The sequence below is a fragment of the Cyprinodon variegatus genome, unplaced genomic scaffold, assembly GCF_000732505.1.
Source record: "Cyprinodon variegatus isolate N-32 unplaced genomic scaffold, C_variegatus-1.0 Scaffold69, whole genome shotgun sequence".
NCBI lineage: Eukaryota > Metazoa > Chordata > Actinopteri > Cyprinodontiformes > Cyprinodontidae > Cyprinodon > Cyprinodon variegatus.
The window spans coordinates 1,795,982-1,820,344 of record NW_015150522.1 but is presented as its reverse complement, the minus strand read 5'-3'; the positions used below and the strand labels follow the sequence as shown (position 1 = coordinate 1,820,344).

Genomic DNA, 24,363 nt, shown 5'->3' with positions numbered 1-24,363 from the left:
GAAAGAGAAAAGTGTTATAAAACAGTATTTCAACTTGATCTATAAATAAAAGCAAAACCAATGGAATTATTCTACAGCTTACAAAGCCAGCGAGCAATAGGAGGCCAGTGTCATCATCCAGCAGAGGGACCAGCATCCTGGAGATGGAGACAAAGAGGGAGGAAGAGAGAAATCACTTTTTGATACTTAAGATTGCACTTTAAAACATGTCAGCGAAGTTTGACCAGGTTTGACCACAAGATGGTGGAATTGGCTCTGTATGCAGTTAAACAGGGAGATAGTCGATGAGCAAGAATGCAGAAACTCCTTTAAATCTTCCACAGACTTAGACTTGTTTACCCCCCAAAAAGATATTTATTATTCTACTGTAAAATACTGTAAAAATTATGCAGATGGAAAAAATTATTATATACAATGCATGATATACAACAGCAAGGACTTCTTTGCCCTTGAATTCCTCAGGTCCTGCACTGAAAATTAGTGAACGGACAAAAGTAAGATTTAAAAAAAGGTTTTAGAAAGCTTGAGCATATATAGATCAAAGCAGCCCTACATGTTTGTGAGAAAATATGGCTACATTTTCAGAAGCCATTTTCTGGAAAATACTCTTTAAAATGGAATAAAGAAAAGAAAAAGCATATTTAACTAAAGTTAATAAGAGCAAAACAAAAGATTAAAACAGTGGTGTGAAGACTTTTTTTTTAATGGCAACCAGTTTTCTGGAAGGTTTACCAGAAATGAAGCTGTTTCTGTCTTACATCTAAACATAAAAAATTGAAGGATGACTACGAGAAAGACCACTTGTAGAGGATCTGTGATGCTGGGGGCCGGTTCCCTTTCCAAAAGCCCTGAGATTCCAGAAAAGGCTGCAAGGCATCATAAACCCTTAAAACAGCTGGATACTAATAATCTTAAACATGTGGGCAAAGATAACACAGAAATAGACCACTGGATAGAAAATCAACCTTGTGCTGTAAACTAAGGAAAGGAGAGTAAAAATGGACAGATGACTCTGAATGATCCCAGGACATTTAGCTAAAAGGAATGATCAAACATTGCTCCTTATGTTTTCCCGTATGCTCCAAACAATTGTGAAATATTATAAACAACTTAGCAATTTCTCTTTTTTACAAAGTATTATCAGCTTTTTATGTCAATAACTTTGCCAGAAGCGATCAATAATATTAATTTTCTGCAAAATATTACAGATAATATTGCTCTAATAAAGGATTTGTTTATCTAGAGGCTTTTTACACGTCTTTACTAGGATTGTAAATTATTGAGGTTTGCACAGTAAAGTGCTAATTAGGATGATTTTCAAGGCACTAAAAAACAAGTCCAAATAGTTAACTGTATAGCATACATGCAACCAAACAATGTATTGTATGTGTATTGGATAATATTGCATTGAGAATGTTATCATTTCTAGAGTTATATCAGGAATTTTGGATTTTATTTTAATTAAAACAAGGACTAACAAAGTAAGCTCAACGGGACAAAAAAAATCAAAAAGAGAAACTACATAGAGATCGTTATGAATTGTTTATAAACCAATCATTTCCTGCTCGTACACTCCAACTGTCACGCACACAGGTCTACACAAGCCCACAGTCACCTGCTTCCTCTCATGATTTAGGCTAAGAGGATTGAGGGCCGCAGAACTGAATGAGGAAAGTACATCTGGGTACCAAAACCAAACAGGAAATATTTCCACAAACAGCTGAGGTAAAGCAGGCAACCCTTCCTTATTTTCTCCCCTCGTTCTATTCTAAGAGCTACACTCAGACTGGGTTCTGATTTCCTGGGCAGGTCTCCATCGGAATAAGAGCGCAGGTTGACTGAAGTGGAGAGAACCACTTCCAGAAAGCGTTTTATGATGACAACGTTGTGCAACCCTTCTATTCCAGGGTTGCTTGATGCTGACAGACTGATGATGCAATACTCCAAGGATGACAGTATAATGACAGGGTTAGTTCGTTTGCAAAGCGACAACAAATGGGGACATGCAAGGGATTTTTTTTTTTTTTTTAGTAGCAAAACATCGGAGCATGTGACAGCATGTCATGGATGCTTGTATGAAACTACGAATTAAAAAGTACAACGTTAGTTTCCGTATGGAAAGAATTCATCTGGTAACATTTTCATTTTGCTCTTACTGAGAAATGTGGCTCGATGCAGAGTGGCGTAACCTGTAAGGCACAATTAGAGAAAAAAGCTTGTATATCAGTAGCTCCAAGGTATTTTTTATTTATTTGCTTTACTGCATCCAAAATCAATAGGGAGCAGTTCCCTTCCTTATGAAGTCTAAGAATGAGCGCTTAAAGGAAAATTCACTGTACAGCATGAGTTTGAATGATAGACTGGCAGTTTAAGATGTGGTTACTGTTATAAGGAGAATAGTCAAGAAAACACAGGCTGAGCCTCATCTATCTTTAGATACTTAGATGTGACTTCTATCGCAGAGTGTCAGAGGAGTAGAAGAAGCTGATAACGGAGGGCTGATGGATGGATGGCTTTGCATCATGTTGGGGAACAAAAATGAACTCATCTTGAATGTGAATAAAACAAGGGAGACGATTTCAGGAGAAAAAGGAATAGATTAAACACTATGTCTATCATGGGAGATGGTGTGGAGAATGTAACCTGGTCTGCCATCATCTGTCGGCATAGCAGATCAACAACCTTAAACCAAGTAAACCTGCAATTTTTCAAAGATTCAGTTTCATATTTCTATTCAGATCAATTTATGGATGATTATTATTTTTAGCTGTTTAAGTTTCTAATGTTCTTTTTAGCTGGTAAAATTGGGCATATGTTTGGTTGTGTGTATGAATTCTCCAACAGGAGATTTAGGAACTTTACTAATATTTTTCAGTTCTTTTGTGTTTTGTATGTTAGTTATTTTCTCCTCTACCTGGTTCGACCTCTAACTGTTTGAGAATAGGTGACGGTTCTGATCCGAGCCTTCCTTCTAATCTCTTCGCCCTCTGTCACAAGGCAGTGAAGTCAGCGAGGGGCAGCCACGCTTCATTAGGTCGAGTCTCTATTCCCATGTCCCAGTTCTTCTGCAGGGAGACCCCTAAACGCCTCCACTCCCACACTGCTCTCCGACAAAAACTGCCTTTTCCTCCTCAAAACTGCCTTATTATCAATTAGCTCTCCAATTTGTCTTCTAGGTCTTATCTCTGCTTTTCTCACAGTAAAACCGAGAGGTAAAACAGCCACGTAATGGGAGCAGAGCTTTATGGCTGATTGTGGTCACTGTTTACTGTCGTTTTCATGCTTCACCTCCTCACCAGCCCATTTTCCAACACAGCAAAACACACAAATGCATGCAGGTGCATATTTACACACACAAGTGTACAAACTAACATGCATGTAAGTGTTAATAATGCTAATCTAATGACTTTGTGTTGCAGTTCAGAGTACAAATCAATTAAGGTGTAGGTTGTGCAAACTTCCTTCATGAAGGTTAATTCTGAATGGAAAATCTGAAGGTATAATAACCTTTATTCTGAAAAGTCAGAAGCATTAATCTGCAAATAAGAGCTCTGTTTTTGAGATATGTTAATTAATTTTCCACCCCAGTCATGAACATAAGTCATTAGGTAATACATCAAAATCTAAATTAAACAAACAGCATATCTAAGGTGTATCTCGCCTACTAACCTCAACACATCATAAACCTCCACAACCATCTGCAAATAGCCTTTAGAGGATCCAAGCAACTTGACCGCCTTCTGTTTTAGCTGACATCGCCTCACGCCGCCCATCTAGCGCAGACACTGTAGGAATGATCATAAAAAGAGACCTTCTCCCTCTGACAGCAGCCTTCAGCACCAACAGATATGATGGGTATATTAATCCCACCTGCACTCGTGTGCATGAGTCAACAAGGGTGAATTAAGATCACAAGAAGGTGTTGTCATTTAATAATGTGTGAGTTAGTGGTAACCAAAAATTTGATTTGTAAAGAGCCCAGACAAGTAGACACCTTAAAAAGAAATAGAAAAGTAAAACTTGTGTGCATCTTTTGAATCATATTATGTTATGTTATTAAATCTGGGAACCTTATTTAATGTTGATTTTATAACCCTCTTTTTTTTTTAAAAAAAAGGGTGAGAACCTTTTAAAAAATGTTTGCATTCTTTAAAAAGAAAATAACTATTTTCATTTCTGAGTAAATGTAAAAAAGAATATTATGTTTATACAGCTAAAGAAAACCAAAAACAAATCCCATTTATTTTTGCAAAAATATAAAATAAAGCATGTTATGATGGTAAAGCATAAAAAGTTTTTGCAACCTTTGAACACTTTCTCCCTATTTCAAACGCAACCTACGGTGTTTTGATGGAGAGCTTTTATGATAAATAGAAATGAAGCAGCGTATTGTTGTGCGGTGGCTTTCATGATATCACTTTTTAAACCAATCACAGCTGAAAGTCAAGTAGATTACATCTATAATAGCTTCATACACCTCGAGACTGAGGATTAGGCCCAGTCCTCCTCATAAAGTGATCCAGATCAATTCTGCGCATCTATAAAAGAAATGTAGACAGAGATCCTCAGTTATATTTGGGTCAGGACCATTCTAAAAGATTGATATGGCACTATGATACGGCACTGTAAGGAGGGAAAACTTCATTTCCAGTCTAAAGTGTTCAGCCACCTATTTTTTTCCCTCAAGAATTTCCCTGTGTATAACTCTATCCATCTTGAAGCATCTTCCTTTTCTCTATTCAAGCACAGCATCCCCACAGCATGATGCTGCCACCAACATGTTTTACAGTGGGGATGGTGTTTAGGATGGTGGGCTTCCAACAAACATTTTTTTTTAAAATTAGGCTAAAGTGAGGCATTTTGATCAGATAATTTTCCACCTATTGTACCGGTAGTTAAAGATGATGCATAGGGTTCTATCTTATACAGCTGCAAAAACTATTTCTATAGGTCTACCGTATCCAATGCCTACAACATAATTAAACTTGTGACAGAATGGGTAATAATTTCAGCCTTAAAACCTTGCGAGCAGGTTTTATGCCTGCAAAGTTAATCACAGTAAAATAAATCATGAACCTTTGCAAGACATACACAGAAATACTAATATACTCCACAGTTGAAGGAATGCATACAGGCGCAAGCCTTTCCCCTGATGCTATCAGCCTCATCCACCGGTGTGGGCAAAGATGGAGCTAATTCAAGCAGCCTGGAAAGGTATAAGGTTATGGGTTTGAGTTATGGCCAGATGAGTATCAGTCAAAGGGACCATTCTCTGTTATATCAGATCATGACCTTCAGTAAGGCCTGCCTTAATAATAAAAACATGCACTAGACATGGCAATAAGCTCCAGATGACAGGGAGTGAGCTAGAAAAGAGGAAGAATGAAGTGAAAGACAAATGAAGGGGTGTTACTGCCAATTCTATCGTATTTTTTTTATCCTGGCTTGAAAGTATTATTAAAATATTGTTTGACATATTAATTGGACTCAAATTAGGTCACTAATAGGGTGCAGCCTTTTTGTTGCTTTTATCAAAAAACATATGGAAACCTTTTTTTTTTCTTTACATAAGAAAAAAACTAACAACAATACCTAGAAGTAAAAAACAAAGTGAAGTCTATTTACCGTCACACATTCATTGCACCACCGGATTAAAATGTGGTCAACATGCTGAGGAAACATGGGCAGATGTATCATTCTCATTGCATGATCCATGCTCTTAGTTATTTCTTTCATAACTATTTTATGAGGGTGATTCATACACTGTACAGATCATCTATTGTTATGATAACCTTTTCTTTCTTAGACAGGACAAAAGGCAGACTTTTTGTTCAGTGTAAAAGAGTTAGGCACAGCTAATTGCCTTTTAACATTGCAATAACAATGTTAGACTGATGCCAGGATGATCTTTTCTGAGCAGATTTTTAGAGGAATGTGAAAACCAGTTTAAAAAAAACTGGCAATTTGTTGCATTCCAGCTAAAAAAGAGCAACTTAAATTCTTGCTTCATGTCTTTTTCACACTTGCACTATGTGTTCGTGTTCCACAGTAAAGAGGAGACATTTATCTGATTTGACATAATCTTTTAAGATGAATGCTTCTTCCTCAACTTCATATGCATAATTCTGCATGCATTAATCTTGTGGTTTATGAGCCTAAACATGTTAAATTAGCTGGAAGATTAGGATCAAAGCCTCCAATTAAATACTAAATCAAAACCAACTCTGAAACTGCTGCCTTATAAAAATAGAACAGACAAACAAAAAAGAAAAACCAAAACCAGAAATCAATTAGATATCTCTTGGAGCTCCAAAATAAACAATTTTTATGAACTAAAATGATTTGAACACGTTTCTACTATCCATTTAATGTAAAGCCTTGTGATGTAAGCACATGGTTCAGCTGAAAAGTACCAAAGACAGACAAGCTTTTTCCACTGAGCAGTTTCTGTGCTCCCACTATGTGTGTTTAATGAGTGTCCAGGGTCTGCCTGCCTGGCTACCTTCAGTAGCTAGTTCATTAGAAGGGAATTAGAGCTGACGCTTTGCGTTCCTGAGAGGAAAAGAAAAGCAGGAATTGTCAGCAGAGGAGCCAGCTGTGGCCATGTCTGAGCTCCGGTCTCAGATGGGCTGCCAAGCTTCTGCCCCCCTCTCCTCCTCCTCATTTCATCTGAACCCTGCCAACCAGTGCATTCAAACCACACATCCATGGAGCAGAGGTGCAGGTATGCATGCATGTTCAGGGATTTGGTGAACAAATTGAAGAGACACATCGTCCCCCTTCTTTTAACAAAACAATATATAACCACAAAAAAAGCTATAACACAGGAAGATGAAAACTGATTCTCTGAAGAACATCCATCCCATCCCACGCTTTGTCACTTTAGCTTTATCATCAGGTGTTGGTAATTTTCCTACCATAGAAAACAAAAGATTAAAATTAGTTTCTGCAACTGATTCAGACTTCCTATCTGATTTGGTGTTTAATACTGACAGGGTAATCATAGTGAGGGATAACATTCATGCTGACCTTGAAGGCGATAGCTTAAGTGCAGCCTTTAATGCTATTTTAGATGCTATTGGCTTTGTTCAAAATGTGAATAGTCCCACACATTCTCATCTTCATACTTTGGACCTTGTGCTGACATATGGCATAGTATGTGAAAAACTGTTACTGCTGTATAAGAGGACCCTTTGTAAAGTAAGAGTAGCATATTTCTTCTCATTAATAGAGGAGAATAAGTATAATTCTAGATGTCTTTTAAAAACAGTTGCCAAACTCATCCGGAGCCATAGCTCTGTTGAACTGTCCATCCCACCTGCAAAGAGCAGGTGGTATGGACAATAACGATTTTATGGAATTCTTTATAAATAAGATTGATCTTATCAAAAATAAGATCATAAGCACTCCTCTAACTACGATTGGTTTAAAAGTAAGTAAAATCGTCAGGTTTTTTTTTTTACACAATGAAACAATCGTTGCTTCCTTTGGCTTGACTCTTGGTTACAAGCAGCTTTGTAATATATACACCATCATACACTAAAATAGATTTATCAGAGCCAAAGTCTAAAGTTACATATCGTCGCATCAGCTTGCACACAAAACACTCATGCGGAATGTTTAAATGCCTGGTAAACTGGTCCAGACTGGCTGGGTTATAAAACAACCAGGTCACTGGTTGTAAACTGGCAGGGGGGCTCCTTCCCTTCACATTAAGAACCAGGCGGGGTTGGGATTTTTGCAGTGTGTGGGTGGGCATGAGGAAGTTGGGGTATGCAGGGACTGTAAGAGAAGTTGGGTGTTAAAGCACTAATGGGAAACATAAAACCATTACATGCACATTAAGCCAGCTCAAAAAAGTCTGAATGTTTTGGGGGCACATGACAGAAATGAATAACATGTTTACTTTCAGTGTTGCCCTGTGTTCCTTGTGTCTGTGCTGAGTCTATATCTGAAAGGTGCTGATGGTTGAGGAGTGGGAAAGATGCGTTCCGCATTAACCCCGAGCAGCCCTGGGTATATGACCACATAATGACCTGTCGTCAGGAGCCTGGGAACTGTCCATGGCTGAGTCAGTAAAGAGAAAAGGATGATGCAGATCACAGACAGCAAGGAGGGGACAGTCCAGACTTGTTATGGATGCATTTTAAACATGGAACAGACTCGTAAACAGCTTGGGATGATGATTTGATTAGAAGGTAGATTTTAAGTATTGATAGAAATAAAATGAAACAGATTGTGCAAAAATTTGCTCAAATAAAGAAAATGTCTGGGAAGTTTGGATAATTCCAAAAAACCTGTTATCACCATCTTCTGCTTATCCGGGACCAGGTTTCAGGGGCCACAGTGTCAACAAAGACTCCCAGACTTCCACAGAAATAGACTCCTGCTCTGCTTGAACTGACTAGATGGCCCCTAGTAAAGGGTCACAAATGCCTTGTCTGCCAGTTCAGGGGCAGTGTCCTCCACCACCACACAATGTTGAGGTGTGCCAACCACGACAGTGCCACAACATCCAGAGACCTAAGATACTCATTCACCCAAAAGCCTTGCCACCATGGAGTTAATTTGGCCACCTCTGTGATGAACAAGTCTACATCCAGTCTCTGCTTCCACCTGGGAAGGTGTGCCAACTTGGTTGAGTGGATCATCAAAGTATTTCTTCTACTGTATAACAATGTGCTCAGTCACAATCAGTAGTTTGGCTTTTTAGAAAAGGCTTGATGAAGTGAAATTACCCAGAGAACAACAGTGGGCAAGAGACAAAAACTGACCCAATTGAAAGTTTCCATCTTAAACAACCAGAAGTTTATTTGTGTTTTTAGCTTTAAAATAAAGAAAAACATGAAACAATGATTAAAGATAAGGCACAGATTTTTCTCCATAGAAATATTAGCATTTGGTGTAAAAAAAACAGACATAATTTCCAAGCTAACGACAAAAAAATTGTATTTTGTCATTCTGTTGTGAAAATTCTATCAAGTATTATATATTTAAAACCCAATAAACCTTTTAAGACTGGTATGTGTTATACTAAATTAGTTGTGTCTTTATATCCTTTTAGGCACTAACAAGAGCCATCGTAGAGGTTCCAAAGAGCCACTTGCCGCTCCGGAGATTCAGACCCCTGGTATAAACCAACCTATAGCATCAGCTCAAGTGTGAAGGGAAAGGAAAGTGAATCTGAAAAGTGTGAAATACATAGAATACATCCTTAAAGTCCCCAAGTCAATATTTTTTAACTAAATGTTGATGCTTACACAGCACCAAGTCCTTTGGTGTTTTTCTACATGATTAGCACATCTAAAGACTGAAATTTCTAGCCTCCATTAGATAGAGTGTTTGAGAATAAATTCTCAAATTGTACCAAGGATTCCTGCAGGATACAATCATGCCCTAAAATAAATAAATAAAAATGTCCAACTATATCTACCAAGTGTGCTTGGGGGTCAAATGAGTACTATCCCTTCAGTCTGGGGCAACAAAACTCATTCCAAGGGATCGTAAATTGTGCTTTGGTTGTACTTTGGACACCATGTGCCTAAAAGAAAACCTAATTTAACATTCAACCCTCTGCAAATGACTAACCCCTACTAAATCACTTCCCCATAAGAACATAAAGCACTTCTTAGCAAGGATGTGAATTTCTTACTGTACATGTGCAAAAGCCAGCCCTAAATATACAAAAAAAATGATTATTTCAAAAATAAACCACAGGAAAAAAAAGGTTATGCTCTAAATCTTGCAGGAATGTTTCTGCCCATTAGACAATAAAGTAAGTCACTATCAGGGCATGGTACATGAACATGGTATGGGTTTGTAAAACCAGTTGTCAATGAAGTCAGGCAATATGCAGGCCCGCTCAGTTTTATTATAGTAGCAAACCGCAAGCAAAGACTGAGCGTGCAAGTCTTTAACAGACTAGCTGACTTATTTACTGCCTCAATAAGGTATTAAATAGCTTAAAAAACATGAACACATGGACATATACTTGCTGAGGAGGAAACAATCCAGCAAACACATGATGGCAGCCCTTCTTCAAACAAAGTAGCTGACCTTACAAATAAAGTATAATCTAAATCTTTAGTGATACATTCACACTGTTTTACAGATCTGTGCAAGATGCTATTCCTCTGGCACAGCCAAAGGAGAGTTACTATTGGGAACACTAAAGCTCTAAAACTCATTAAGTTTATGGACACAAACGTGAATGTTTTATGCTTTTTTCTCAACGCCTCGACACATACAGTATAGAAAGGGAGAAGGTTCACTCAAGAAGGAGAATTCAGAAGCTCAGTTACAAAAAAAAAAAAAAAAAAGATTAAAGAGGCTTTAAAAAGAGCTGTTTATATTAGTATGATTTGTCTATCTGCTTTTTTTACTCAGCGTTGTCTTGTTCTGCTTTAAGATCCTGTTAGCAGTTTATCACGTTGTCTGTTTCTGTTTCAAAGCAATTGCAAATCAAAATCATGGCCTTGAGGTTTGTCAATCTTTGTGAATGTTTATACTTGCTTCTTCTGGTTCATCTAGATCACAAATTAATCTTTAACCTTCCTTATTGTTTTTCAAAACCCTAAGAAGAGAAACTCATTTAGCAAAAAAAAAAAAAAGATTGTGGTCCGAGAGCAAGAGGTCATGAAATACACCATGTTTCAGCTAAAAGATCTTTAAAGAAGGGATATTTTTAAGATAAAATAAGCTAATTGGACAGCTATTATTTCCTAATTTTCCAAACTATAAGCTTGCAAAAAAGGCACAGGCTAACAGCAAAAAGCCAGAAAAAACAAATGTCATCAATCACTAAATCTTGCACATATCTGGCAGCTGCACAATCCCATATCATCACTATCCCTCCTCTGTGCTTCAAGTTAGAGTTGATGTGTTTATGATTATTTGCTGTGTTTGGTTCCACCAAATGCGTCCCTGTGTGTTGTAGTCAATGTATATACCGTAGGGTCTGTTAAAATCACACAGTTTAAAAAGCTGTAGGATAAATTTACTGCAAAATTAACCCAGGATTGAAGTAACATTCCCTATAAACAATGGGTTTTCTGCTTCAACAATGTCTTTGTCAAGTTTTTCTCCTTTCAAATGTAAAGGGATGATTCAAACTTCTTAGGTGTAGTGCGTAGTCCTTGTTTACTTTCTGTTTCCTGAGCCAATCATATAAGATTAACCAAAACAGAGCGCAGCATTTGGTAATTAATGTTGGAAAAAAAGAGCAGCAGCCTCCAGACATGGAATCAAGAAGAGAAGTGGACCAGATATAGCCATAATAATACCGAGGAAGCCTCACCATTGGCTGAATGACCTTTAATTGTCGTCTTCAATTTAGCTGCAATAAAAACTCTCATTTCTCCACTTGGCAAGATTAAAAATCTTTTTGTGTTTTTCTGATTTGAAACATTAGGTTTTATGTTACTTTTCTCTTTTAAGATCTTTTTACACTATGTAAGTTTTCTCATGGCAAACCTTTAAGGCAAACTGTAGTGTACAGATATAAACCTTAAGGTTTAATAGTAAAAGATGATTGAAGCTGAGTCATTTTCTGCTTTTTGCCAAATAGGTCAGGAAGAATCTTCCTGGGCAATTTTTTTTTTAAAGTTGACTTTTTTCCTAAATTTCTGCTTTTTTGAAAATGCATTGAACCTTATTGATAAACAGGCAGTTCTATGGCTGGGGATGTCTTTCTATCCTTTTGTAAAACTTGTAACACACAAGCTAATTTTAAAATACTTCCTAAAATTGTATGATATTCTGCTGGTATTTAGGCTTAATCCTACTGCCTGAACGGGTTTAATGGAGTCATGTCTTTAGGCTACATGCTTGCACACCTTTTCAGCTCTGCCCAAAGATAAGACCAGCGGTTTGTAAAAAAACACTCTTACTGTGCCGTCTTTGTAAATAACATTAAGATATGCTAAGGGTCCATTTGGAAGACCTGTTTGTGCAGATTGTTTTACTTACTAGTTGATATGCGAGATGTGGCCTCAATATTTCCACATATTTTTTTCTGAGGTGCACCAGTCCCTCCATCAGTAAAACAGGCCCACTAGATGTGGCTTCCTTTTTTTTTCTAAATGAACAGAGGATTATTACAGTCAAAGAATACATTTCTGTTTCATAAGAATCCAGGATATATCTCCTGTAGCTTCGATATATGTCCCGGAGATGTGATCTGGAGTTTTCATGTTGCTTTTGGAAAAACTGCCTTTTCATGGGTACCTTTCAGCTCATGTGAGGGCAGGACTTTTTTTTCACCAGAGGCAGTCTTATCTAACCTGACTCCGCCAAATGGATTTGCATATCCATCTGGAAACCTTCCGTTGAAGTAATTTTGGGAAGGGGCGAAAATACTGATTAGCTGATTGGCCTATGTTGGTGATAGACGGGCCAAATAAACCAATCAGATCAACGAAGCATAGGACGTACTAACAGAGCGACGACGAAAACACAACCACAAGCCAGGCTACTCTTGCCGAAACCAGTCGGGAGAAGAGCAAAAACATCTTTTCCTCTAAGAAAAGCCTCCAGTGTTTGGCTCTTCTTTCAGTGAAGAAATACTCTGTAATTCCGATAAAACTTGCTCGATAGCCACACTAACACTAGTTTCATCGGCTGAAGCCGCCATGTTCTTTACACTGAACTGTCGCACTTCTCGTTGCGTCACACCTCAACCCGCCTCAAAGCCAATGCTGATTGGACGTTCGTTTGTTGAACGGCTCCAAATTTTCTTTAACGTAGAGTCTCCAGACTGATCTGCGAGTGAAACCTTGAAAGCTCGCGAGATCAGGATGGTCTCACGAGGCTAAGTATTGTCAGCTTCAGCCGCCATCTTAATGAGGTATTTTTCTTTTTGTTTTGGGGTCGATATGCATATTTCTCATAAAAACAGGTTGATCTCTGGAACAGAGAACCTCTCTTCTCCCTGAATGCAGTGATGGCTGGACAATCCCATAAGCTTTGTTCTTGCAAATATTAACATTACTCCTTCAGGCATCTGGAAATATAAAATTAAAGGATGAAAAAGACTTGTGGAGGTCCAGAATTTCCTTCCTAATCCGTACCTATCTGTAGCATACCAAGCTAAGACATCTTCATGTGGGTTTAGAGGCATATTTGGTGTATTTACACCTGTGATTTACAAGCTTAACATTTACTTACAGACATTAGCTTAGCAATTTTTACCGCCATTCCTTCTACATCCCTAAGATTGTTTAAAAATTGTACCTCACACTATGAGACTTTGCCTTCATCTTGGGAAATATAACTCTAGTGCTATCTCTGAGTGAGACCAACACACCAACACTAAATCATCTGCTTTAATGGCAGAGGCTAGAAAAAGTTAAGGAAAAAAAACAATAAAACACCAGATTTATAGTAGTGAGATGGTCAAAGACAGGGGGAAAGAAGGAAAGGAATGAAGAAATACCGAGCAGAACAGATAAGATTGCATCACATACAGGCTTTTAATCATGAAGGTTATGTGTGTCTACATATATATATATATACACATGAGACTGTGTGCGTGTATGGAGAGCTTTGAGTTCTATCGGGCAACATCTGTGAGAGTTACTGGATGGAAAAAGAAAGGCAAGATTAGAGAACACAGCACAGCACTGAAATGATGACTGATGATGACGCTTTTACTCTTATAAACAAATCCAGTCCCATGATGCGCCATGCATATAAAAAGACACATTTCTTTAAGTGTTTTTGTCTCTATTTTGAGTATCTGATCGGAGGAGACGCCACATGTTTGTAACAACTAATAGTGATAGAGCACGGGTGGAAAAAAGGCTCAAAGTCAAACATTTGTCTAGAGAGCAAAAAACTTTTAAAACCAAGGGATCACAGAAGCTGAAAACATTTTTGTACGTAAAGTAAAATTAGGTCTCAACATTTTTTAGTTTAGTCCAAAATGACCCATAATGGTAATAATAATGGTTTATTTTGCTAATGATCTCCAAATCTTCACCCTAATCTTTAGCTCCCTTCAGATTACACATCAGGATGAATTTGGGACTCTAGCAGGACTTATTAGAAAATGTGTATATTAGGAAAAAATGACTATTAATAGTATTAATAATAATAATAATAATAATAATAATACTCTAATTTATCAGGGGTATGAATCATTTTTGGTAGCTAATTGTTTCCATTTTTAGTTTTTTTTTTTCAATGCATGAATGTTTTTTTAATTTAAGCAAGATTTTGTTGTGCCTTTTTTGCGTGTCATTGTGTATTCTGAGCACAGAAACTCAAATGTTTATGTTTATGCTCCAAACAACCCCTGAGCAGACATTTACAAGCCCACAACCAGGCAATTTGTTAAAACCTAAATGCTGGTCAAATGACAAGGCATCACAAGGATATACAAAAAATATGGAAAAAAAAAAAAAAAGATTACAACCTAATAATATGAAGAGACTACAGAAAAAAAACAAGATCCATTGCTTGTATCTTTTTTTATGTTATCAGCTACTTGACCTCTTTTTAATGTCAAGATCTCGCCATCAATCTTTCCAAAAGGTTGCTATCAGCGCTGCGAGAGACACACTTATCTGACTTTGTTTGTATTTATCTTCTTCTGTTTGACCAGGCAGGTCATTTTAGAGGCAAACTACTCAATGAGTGTCAAGTTAAAGGCAAACACTTTAAAGGAAGATTTAGACAAAAAACCTGCTATACTCATAAAAGCACTCAGAACCAAAGAGAAATTAGTGCAATTAATCTAAATAAAATAAAAGGTACGTGAAGGAATACTAATACCCCTCCAAATCTTTTCTATTTAACTCTTTACACCCAAAACATTATATTTAATTGGGATTTGTGTTATAAACCAGCACAAAATAAATAAACATAATAAACAAATAAATAAACAATAAAAATGGTATTACTTCTCTATTTTACTCTGATCCCCTAAAATTAAATCTGGAAGAACAAAAATGAAGTCCATTTGTGTGTAAATTAAAATAAGTCCTTTTTGAATTTTACAATAACCCATTTAAGCAACACACTGTAAAAGAACGAGACCTATTCAGAGAAGACCAGAGACAATGGAAGAACATTGTTCTAAGTCTGTAAAAAACGTCAGAGTTGGACAATCTGACCAGAAACACACAAACCTAGTTCCTCAGTGGAATCGTTGTGATCAAAGCATATATATGCATTAGGATGGCTAAGTCAAAGCCCAAACCTAACTAAAAAATATTGTTTATATTAGATCTGTAACCTAAAACAATCTGTCTTAGCTTAAGCTACTTTACAAAGACATTTTTTTTCATTTTCGGGGGGTACAAGTAGGTAAGGTATAAATATAGAAATGCAAAAGACCTTCCTGCTGTAATGGCAAAAAAAATGTCTATATACCAGATATCCATCTAATTCACCACAATACAATATATTGTATTGGTGCAAATAAAAAAGAATATTTAAGCTTGTGGTATTATAGCGATAAAGTGTGAAATAGGTGCAGTGATACTCCAGATCAGGCATCCCCAAAGTCGGTCCTCGAGGCCCACTGTCCTGCAGGTTTTAGAGGTTTCCCTGCTTTAGAGCAGCTGATTTTGATGATTACAGTTGAGCAAAAGTCTGTTAATCAGCTTAATTCAAATCAGCTGGGCTGGAGCAAAGAAACCTCTAAAACCTGCAGGACAGCGGCCCTTGATGCCCGATTTTGGAGATGCCTGCTCCAGATCATTGCATCCTCCAAGCCTCTGACTCAAATCCCCAATCAGATCCATGTATTGGCAGCAATTCAATGTTTTATAAACTCTGACCTAAAGTAATCTATGCTTCATAGCAGCTCTTATCTAAATAAGATTTCTGTCTGACACGACAGTTCAGTCATAGCAGGCATACTTTACTGTACTGCTGTCTCTCATGAACTCAACCACAGGCATGTTCCTCTTACTCAATGCCTGGAATACCAGAGAGCAAAAAAAAGAATACGATTACAATTAAGAATTTAGCAGAAAACGAAGAGGTGACGATTAGTAAATAGCTCCCTGGCATCTTTGAGTTATGCTGACTAGCTTCTGCTGCACATAACTGAAGAAGAAAGACAACAAATTGAGATATTATTCTCTTTTACTGAGCAACCAATAAGAGAGAAATGGAAAAAACAGGAAAATAAATAATATGTGTAAACCTAATTAATCTATGCTGCTAATGATCATGGGAAAATGTCATTTCTCTGTGACCCAGTCTAAAAGTAACCGAGGGAGTGCAGGTCACCTGGGTCTCCTAACCCAAGCCATGCCCCCTGTAGCCTGGCATGCAATGTCAGATCACTTTATCACCCCGTGTTTACTATATTAGAGCTGCAGCACAGTGGTTCCGCATGCATTCATACTGCCTGAACCTTTTAACTGTTTATCTGTCACAAAACTTCCACGTCCTATTGGCATTTTATAGGTAATTCAAAGTTATGATTAACTGAAGTGTAAAGAAACACCCATTCAAAACATTGAAGCAAGATTGTATACATCCAGTTTTAACAAGCTTTACTCTGATGGTTTAGAGGGTAGAATACGGGTTCGATTTTGAAAAATGTAAAAGATGGATAAAGGCCTGCAGGCGTCCTCAGGAGCAGCTGAAGTCAACAGTGATCAAACTGGAACCACCACATTTGGCTGTATGAAGATAACTGCTTTACATTTTTTTTTTTGTCACAGTGACAATTTCATCACGAGCATCACGAGCAAATAAAAATAATACCAATGAATTTGTTTGTGATGTAGCTACAGTAATCTCTGTTCAATACAGTTTTAGTGCAAAACAGGCATTTTAGAGACAAATGGTACAACTATTTATACTGTCTGCTTACATATGAGATAAAAAAAACATTGTCCAAAAGTTAACAAGCTTATTTAGGTATGATGTTCAGTAGTAAATACATTACTTTTGCAACTGAAAATACATCTGATATAGTAACTTTATTTCCCTCATCATTCTTCATAACGTTTTAGAAGACTTAGTCTTTAAATTAATTTTTTCTGAAGTTATCTAAAAATAACTTCAGTATTTATTACTATAAGATATACGACTCGTCGGGAGCTGCCTCCGCCTGTTGTCTTTTCTCACTAAATACCTTAGCTTGTCTATTATTTCAAATTTAGCTTCATACAGATTTCCATCAGTGTCCCTCTCCCTGAGGGAAAGAACAACCCCCACATCATGATGCTGCCACCACCTTGTTTCATGGTAGGGACAGTGCAGTTAGGAGGATGTTAAGTTTTTTTGCAACAGTGATAGTTAGATAGTTTACGCTCTGTATTGTCTGTGTATAGCACGCATCTTAATGTGTTTGCCATTAAAAACATGGCTTTTTAGTAAACAGTAAATCTCAACAAGATTCTAATACACAATTATGCGACTTTTAAAGAAACCCTTTTTATTAAGGGATTTATTAGAAGAAAAACGTAGGACTTGTTCCTACGTAAACAGTGTCACCAATCTACCCTTTCAACTTTTCTCTCTGTATTGATCCTTCACATAAAATCCAGAGACAAACTTGCTTAGGTTTCAAAACCGTGAACAGAAAAAATATAAAGAAGTTTAAGGGCATGGAAACGTTTACAAGGCACTGCCAGTAATCGCTTTACAGTGCTTTCTGCTGATTCCTTGACCGCAAATCAAGGCTACTGCAGATAATATATGATTCAGTTCAATGATAAATACAATAAAGTAATATTTTCCTTTAGTTTAATACTAAACGTTGGTATAGGTATTGTGTTTCAGTGTAAATTTGCTGCTCTCTCCTGCTTTGTGCAAAACAAACAGCTGTTGTAGTCATTGAATATATAAAATAAGATTTATTCAAGTCTTTTTTTTTTTTTTTACATCTTTTTGTGTGCTGGCACAATGAACTCTAAAGGGGGCAACATTTTCTAATTAAGCCAAAGGAAATTAACCAAACATCAACAAATATATAATTATCAAATAAAAAAAAACACAATTTCTTTTTAGATGTTTCCTCCAAAGAAGCACCAACCAAGACTGATGGTGAGAAAGGATAGTTTGAACAACCTGAGGCTGTAACTTTTATACGACATTACGTCCAGGAGATTAACTTCTCCCTGAGCCATGCTTCGTCCAGCTCACAGAGGATGGTGAAAAGCTTCTATTCAAACTTCCTTTTAAAGAGGACAGCTTTATGAGGAGCACATTGACTTACAATAGGGTAACCAGAGAAGGCTGGATGGGAAGAATAAACATTTCACCTTTTAATGATGTATCACAATAGATGGCAGTAATATGTGTTGACTCTCACACAAATGCTGACAACTTCTGCTTTCGACACGTTCATTACAACCTCTCTCTAGTGGCCGTATTTTACTCCCTCATATCCAGCTTCCCAGTAGTACATCTCATTAACCCTGAATGCTCCCTCGTTTGTTTCCCGTCTTTATCCGAATTCCCTTTCCATGACACTGAATTTCCCTCAGCCATATTTTTTCCAGGCTGCAGGGTTAAAGGATTCTGTGGGAAGAAATGCAACTTAAAAAATGGCCTGGTCTCATTTCGAAGCAGCCCACACATGCAGCCGTCAGAAGGGCATTCGTGATCAACTCAAAATGTTGGGGAAGATGACACGCACGTCAACAACAGTTGAATAAACACAGCTGGCAATATTAAAGGGAAACATGAAAATGCTCAACATGATATTTATTCCTTTCCAAAAGGAACCTTCGTTTGGACCAATCATCTGTTTTCATATACTAATGAAACCATAACATCCCTATTATCAACATGTGTCTCCTAAAAACATTTAACTCTGTTTATTTAGATCCATCTTAGGTCTAAATAAATAAACCATTTTGAAAATACTAACAGACACAAAGAAATCTAAATAATTGAGTATGTAAAAAAAAAAAAAAGGCCTCATACCCACCGTTAACTACGTTGGAGGGTGGGAAATGCCTTGATCCTGTTTCTGCTTTGCATGGCCTCATGTATTCAAATTTAAAGATTTTAAAGAAAAATATGATTAACTTTGCTGAAAAAATATAAAAAAATGTGTCTTATTGGTACTTTCAACTTAATAATGAACTAAAATATATAATCAGATCCACACAGGAATGATCTACCATGCAGTTTAAAGTTCATTATTAAAATGTTCATTATTAAAATGTTTAGAAAATACATTTTATCTTATAGCAATAAAGGGGTGCAGTAATTGGAAATGTTGCCTTGCAGTAAAAAGGTCCTGAGTCTGAATCCCAGCCTTGGCTCTGTCTGCAGGGAGCATGTTTTCCATTCGGTAGGTATATCTTTTCTCCAGCGATCCCACCTTCATCCCACAGACGGTTTGGTTAACTCAGAGTCATCCTTAGATAATAGTCTGTTGGCTTTTTTTGGACCAACAACCTTTCTAAGTAGGTTGCTTTTCTATATGAACACAGGGCGAGTGCCTTTACCTTTGTCATGCGTGTACAGCATTTACTTATTGAAGCAACAGGAACATTCGACAGCCACAATTCAACCACTTTTTGAGACAACGATTGCAGATCTAAAAAAAATGCACATTTGTCATTTTGGAATGAATTTTGGTCACTTTTTACAGGAGCATCTTTAGAAGATTAAATGTAAAAAATTATGTTATTATCATTCAATCAAGTTAGAATTGGAGCAATCTTGAAGGAGAAGATGAAAATACAGTTTGGATTATTTACTCTCAATTTTTTTAGTTAGTCAAAAGAAATGCAGCCTTATTTGGAAAATGAAAAAGCATTTCTATTAATCCATTCTCATATGGTTTAAATAAAAAAGGTAAAGACTAAAAGTACAAAGTCGCATTTTAAATAACAGTTACCTAAAAAATATAATTTTTCTGTTACTTCCTACATCTGTGTGCAGAAACAATGGAGACTTATAAAGTTGCTGCTAAGCAGGAAATATTGTCTTGTTTGGGTTAAAATAAAAAAGTAAAAACCCATAATTTTTAAAAAACAAAACACATCAGCAATCGCACTGAAACATGATTTATATTTTATATATTGTTAAGCTATGAAAAAAAATCCATAAAAATATTTTTTTAACATCAAGGTTTGTTTTCATATCTACTGTGTTATGACTATGTGCTGTCTTAAGACCTTTTAGGTTCTCACATAGATTCCTCTTTATGATCACCATATTTTTAGTTTCTATTTTCCCTGCTTTTTTTTTTTTTTTAGGTTTCTCAGGAAAATATAATCCTAAACAATAAATCTCATGTCCGTTTATATTGTCTATGACATGTATAGTGGATCCATAAATTTCCCTTAAACCTGAACTTCTAATAAAGATGGAACAAACTATAAAAGCTACAGTAAATTATGGAGGTAAAAGGTGAACAAGGTTAGAAATGATAAGAGTCACACACTGAGCAGAATACAATTGCATGATTGGAGCATAACTTTACTCATCAATGCAAAGAGAAAAACGCTACTTTCAAAATGCAGACATGATTTGAGGTGATTATATAAAAACAGCCTGGAGACATTCCCGTCAGCCCGGATCTGTGTGGCAAAGTGCCTGCATTTAAAACTGTTAGCAGGCAGGAGCTGGCTCCAAGCTTCACGAGCGTTTTATAGGTTCCCCTGGGCAGAGCTAAAAGCTGCCTCACCATCTTTTACTGAACCACGGTGATTAGGAGCCCGATGTGGTGACGGCACTGCAGGCACTGGACTGTGATTTACAGTTTGGACTAAATGCATGTTTTCTTTTCACTAAAGCAGCGACACAAGAAGCTGATCACACAAACAGTTCATATAAAAATATGCTACAAGATTTAGAGTAAGGTATTATTTAATCGTTTAATTAAATCCTTAATTTGTATAATACCCCTTGTTGCAGTTTAACAGGAACATTTCAGGTCATTAAAATAAAATGTTTCCCTTTCATTTTTTTTTTTAATAAATAACTTTTTTCATTGCTGCCAGAAGTGGAGCCAAGGAGAAGTTGTGAAAATGGAAACGTTTCATAAAAAGTATGAAGTAATTTACAAAACAGAAGAAATAGAGCATCATGTCAACAGACCTGAAATCATTATTAAATATATAAATATATATTGTATTTTATTTGCAGCATAGTAGAAAACAGATAAGGTTTTTTAAATTCTGCTTAAAGATAAGTTAGTTTTGTATAGCAAACAAGAGTAGTTTTAAAAAGCATCCATTTTTTTTGCATTTGCTAAGCCTAATTTACGATACCAGAATAATAAACTGAAAAATACTGCAGATGTTGTTTTTTTTTCTTTAAGAAAAAAACGGATCTGAGAAGTTTGTCTCTCACTCGTTCCCCTATACTCTGGTACCTCCAGTAAATTCCAGTAAAATAAACTTTTCTTAAAATTAATGAATAGAGTCCCCTGATGTGCATCAAACAAACATTAGCTGTCTATTCACTGAAAAAATTCTTGAAAATGTCTTGATAAAATGCATCTATGTAGATAAATGTAAAATAAAAGACATAAAACAGAATCAAAAGATCAAAGAATAGACAGAGATCACAGGAATCACCTGTTCTCTGTTCTCTTCTAATCTGAAGAAAGAGTAACAGAAATGGACATTTGTGTCTTGTCAGATGTCTTCAACATTTCCAATCAACTATACACTTAACATCAACCATTTCTTTTTTTGCATTATTTTGTTTTAGTTGTTTTGTTAATAGTTTTATTTTGTGGTACTCTAGGAGGATTGTCCTCCTAGACGTACTTCACAAACCCCAGACATACCATAAAAAACCTGAACCATTGACTATTCCTTAGCATTGCACCTGGATAACTTCAGCTCTGCTGCTGCAGCTAGGAAATAACTACAGCGCCAATTAAGCCCTGTGCATGCAATGATCAAACATTTTAAACTGAATATAGGTGATAAAGTACAGAAAGCGTTTTTCTTCTAAATAAATATTCCTAAATATGTAAAACCCATCATCTGGGATGAGGAGAAGGCTTTTAGCTCCATCTGGACCTTGTGGGAAGGGTGTTAAATCATTTCTCTATTCCTGCAACTGACTGTAATACCTTGCAGATGGTATGGCATGTATACCAGCACTGATAATAACTCCTAATAGGAGCAAGGAGGAGAGTAACCAAGAGAAAATTCATGACTCTGTGTGGAGACCAGCATGAAACAACAAATGGTAGAAATTACACAGTTAGCATGGCTCCACAAGTAGAACTAAAGCACCCCTTGTCCGGAGGATCCTGGGGGTGGGGGGTTGGTTTCAGGAGACACATGCGACCCGCCTGAGGGTCAGACACAGGGCTGCGTAATGAATCATTTTCTTGTTGGGAGTTTCTACACCTTCGGCCACGAGAGCCTGAGACATTACTAGAGTGAGAAATTGGCCGTGGTTTAAGATAGTTTTTAAAATTTCATGCCAACATGAGGGGAACATGCAGGTCTGCAGGAATGCAACAGGCAAACTAAGACAAATATTAGGCAGAAGTGGCTGCAGGACACTGTGTAGTTTAGTGTCGTGTGGCTAAATGTACACACTGGAAGTGTCAAAGTTCTTGGGAGCTATCATCTTTCTGTACCTTGCTGGGACCAGCTGACATTGAAGTAGCTGCCAGCTGCCAATGGGTGGTTTGCAACTGGTGTTACAAAGTATTTGATAGCTGTCGAAGTTCGAAGATGGAGCAAACATATGTGCAATGCATGTACACAGTGGAGCTGAGTAGGAGCTCCTCCAAAGTACTTGAATATATTTAAAAAATAGTCCAGTTAAAAATTGACTAAAGCCTTATATGGGATGCAGCAAAGCTAGTTGGAAGGTTTGGCCTCCATGTGCATTGCTCTGTGAGACAAAAAAGCTAGTAAAGCACATTATTCAGTACATATAATCCACATGGAGAAAACAAGGGCGATGACTGGAGATGATGGGGAAAGATAAGAAGCTATGTAAAGAATTTTTTCTGAGTTTGCCATGTTTCATTTTTGGCCTCAGGAGATGGCCAATCACACTGAGCCTGGTTCTGCTGGAGGTTTCTTCCTGTTAAAAGGGAGTTTTTCCTCTCCACTGTCGCTACAAGCATGCCTAGTGTGAGGGATTTGCCTTTGAGTCAATGAGTCGATGCAATCAACTGGTATTTCTTAAATATAAAACTATGAATCAATTTGACTGTATGATCTGCCTGAATTGTCTCTGTAAAGTGCCTTGAGATGACATGTGTCGGTGTTATATAAATATAAATAAGCTGAATAGAACTGAATTTATTGCAACTCCATGCACATTTCCATCGAATCTAATTAGTATTCATATCACTGCCCCCATCATGACGGGACCACTACCATGTTTTTCCATGGGGATGGTGTGTTCTGAATGGTTCAGTTTTCATTTTCCATCCAAGGTATGCTTGTAAACCAAAATGTTTAACCCTAGTGTCTGCAGTCTGCTGTGTTTTAGGGTTTTCTTTCAATGTATACAGAGGTGGATCTTATTTACTTATTGATCAACTTCTGAAGATCATACTTTACTCAAGAATTTAGTTAGGGGTGTTTGAATAAAGGGGCGGCTAACACAAATAAGCAGCACACTTTTAAAACATACACAAAAAAAAAAAAAAAAATCCCATTTAAATGGGACATTCAATGGCGGCTCTAGAGCGATTATCAGATTAACTGTTTTTTCATGGGGGCGTAGAGGGGAAAAGAAACAACATCACAAAAAAAACAAAAAAAACAAAAAAGAAACCAACACCTTGATGTTTGTTAAAGTAAACCTGTAAGTAAAAAAAAACAAAAAAAAAAAAAACAATGACTAATCAGTTACAGTATGTGTGCCAACACATATCCTCATAAAAACAGATTTAGTTTTGTTTATTCAGTAGAGGGGCCATAACAGGAGCCAGGACCAGTTCTACAGGAACACTGCACCCGGTTGGCCCCTGTCTAGAACGTCCATGGCTATTTTATGTTGGTCTAAAAACCCACTAAGACACCTGCTCTTTATGTATGGATATTTTCTACACTGAAAAATATCATGCAACTGTTTTTGGAATTTACTTAATCATATTTAGTTACTCTAACACAATTGTTTTCTGTCCTACCCTGCTAATATGCAGTGGTGTCAGAAGTACACACATTTGTTACTTAAGTAGAAGTATAGATGCTGCAGTTTAAAAACACTCTGGTAAAAGTTGAAGTATCAACTTGACCTCTTTACTCAAGTAAAAGTGAAAAAGTATGTGCTCCAAAAACTACTTAAAGTATAAAAGTATAAAGTAAACTTAAAAAAAAAAAACAGCCAGATGCCACTATATGAGTTGGAAGCTAAAAAAAGCTCAAAAAAATTCTTTGACATAGGGCCAAGGATGAGGGAGGTCTTGTTGGTCTCCGTCTCCATCTCCCGATACGCTGTCGCCTGTGT

General features: G+C 36.9%; 1 protein-coding gene across 1 annotated transcript in view; it reads right to left on the bottom strand.

The window, feature by feature from the left end:
- The window catches only part of LOC107083172 (coronin-7-like), a 137,623-nt gene that overhangs the window by 7,849 nt on the left and 105,411 nt on the right, over nucleotides 1-24,363 (bottom strand). The window contains exon 10 of the mRNA XM_015372172.1: nucleotides 83-137. Within this exon, the coding sequence (XP_015227658.1) occupies nucleotides 83-137 (55 nt within the window). The remainder of the gene's footprint in view (nucleotides 1-82; nucleotides 138-24,363) is intronic.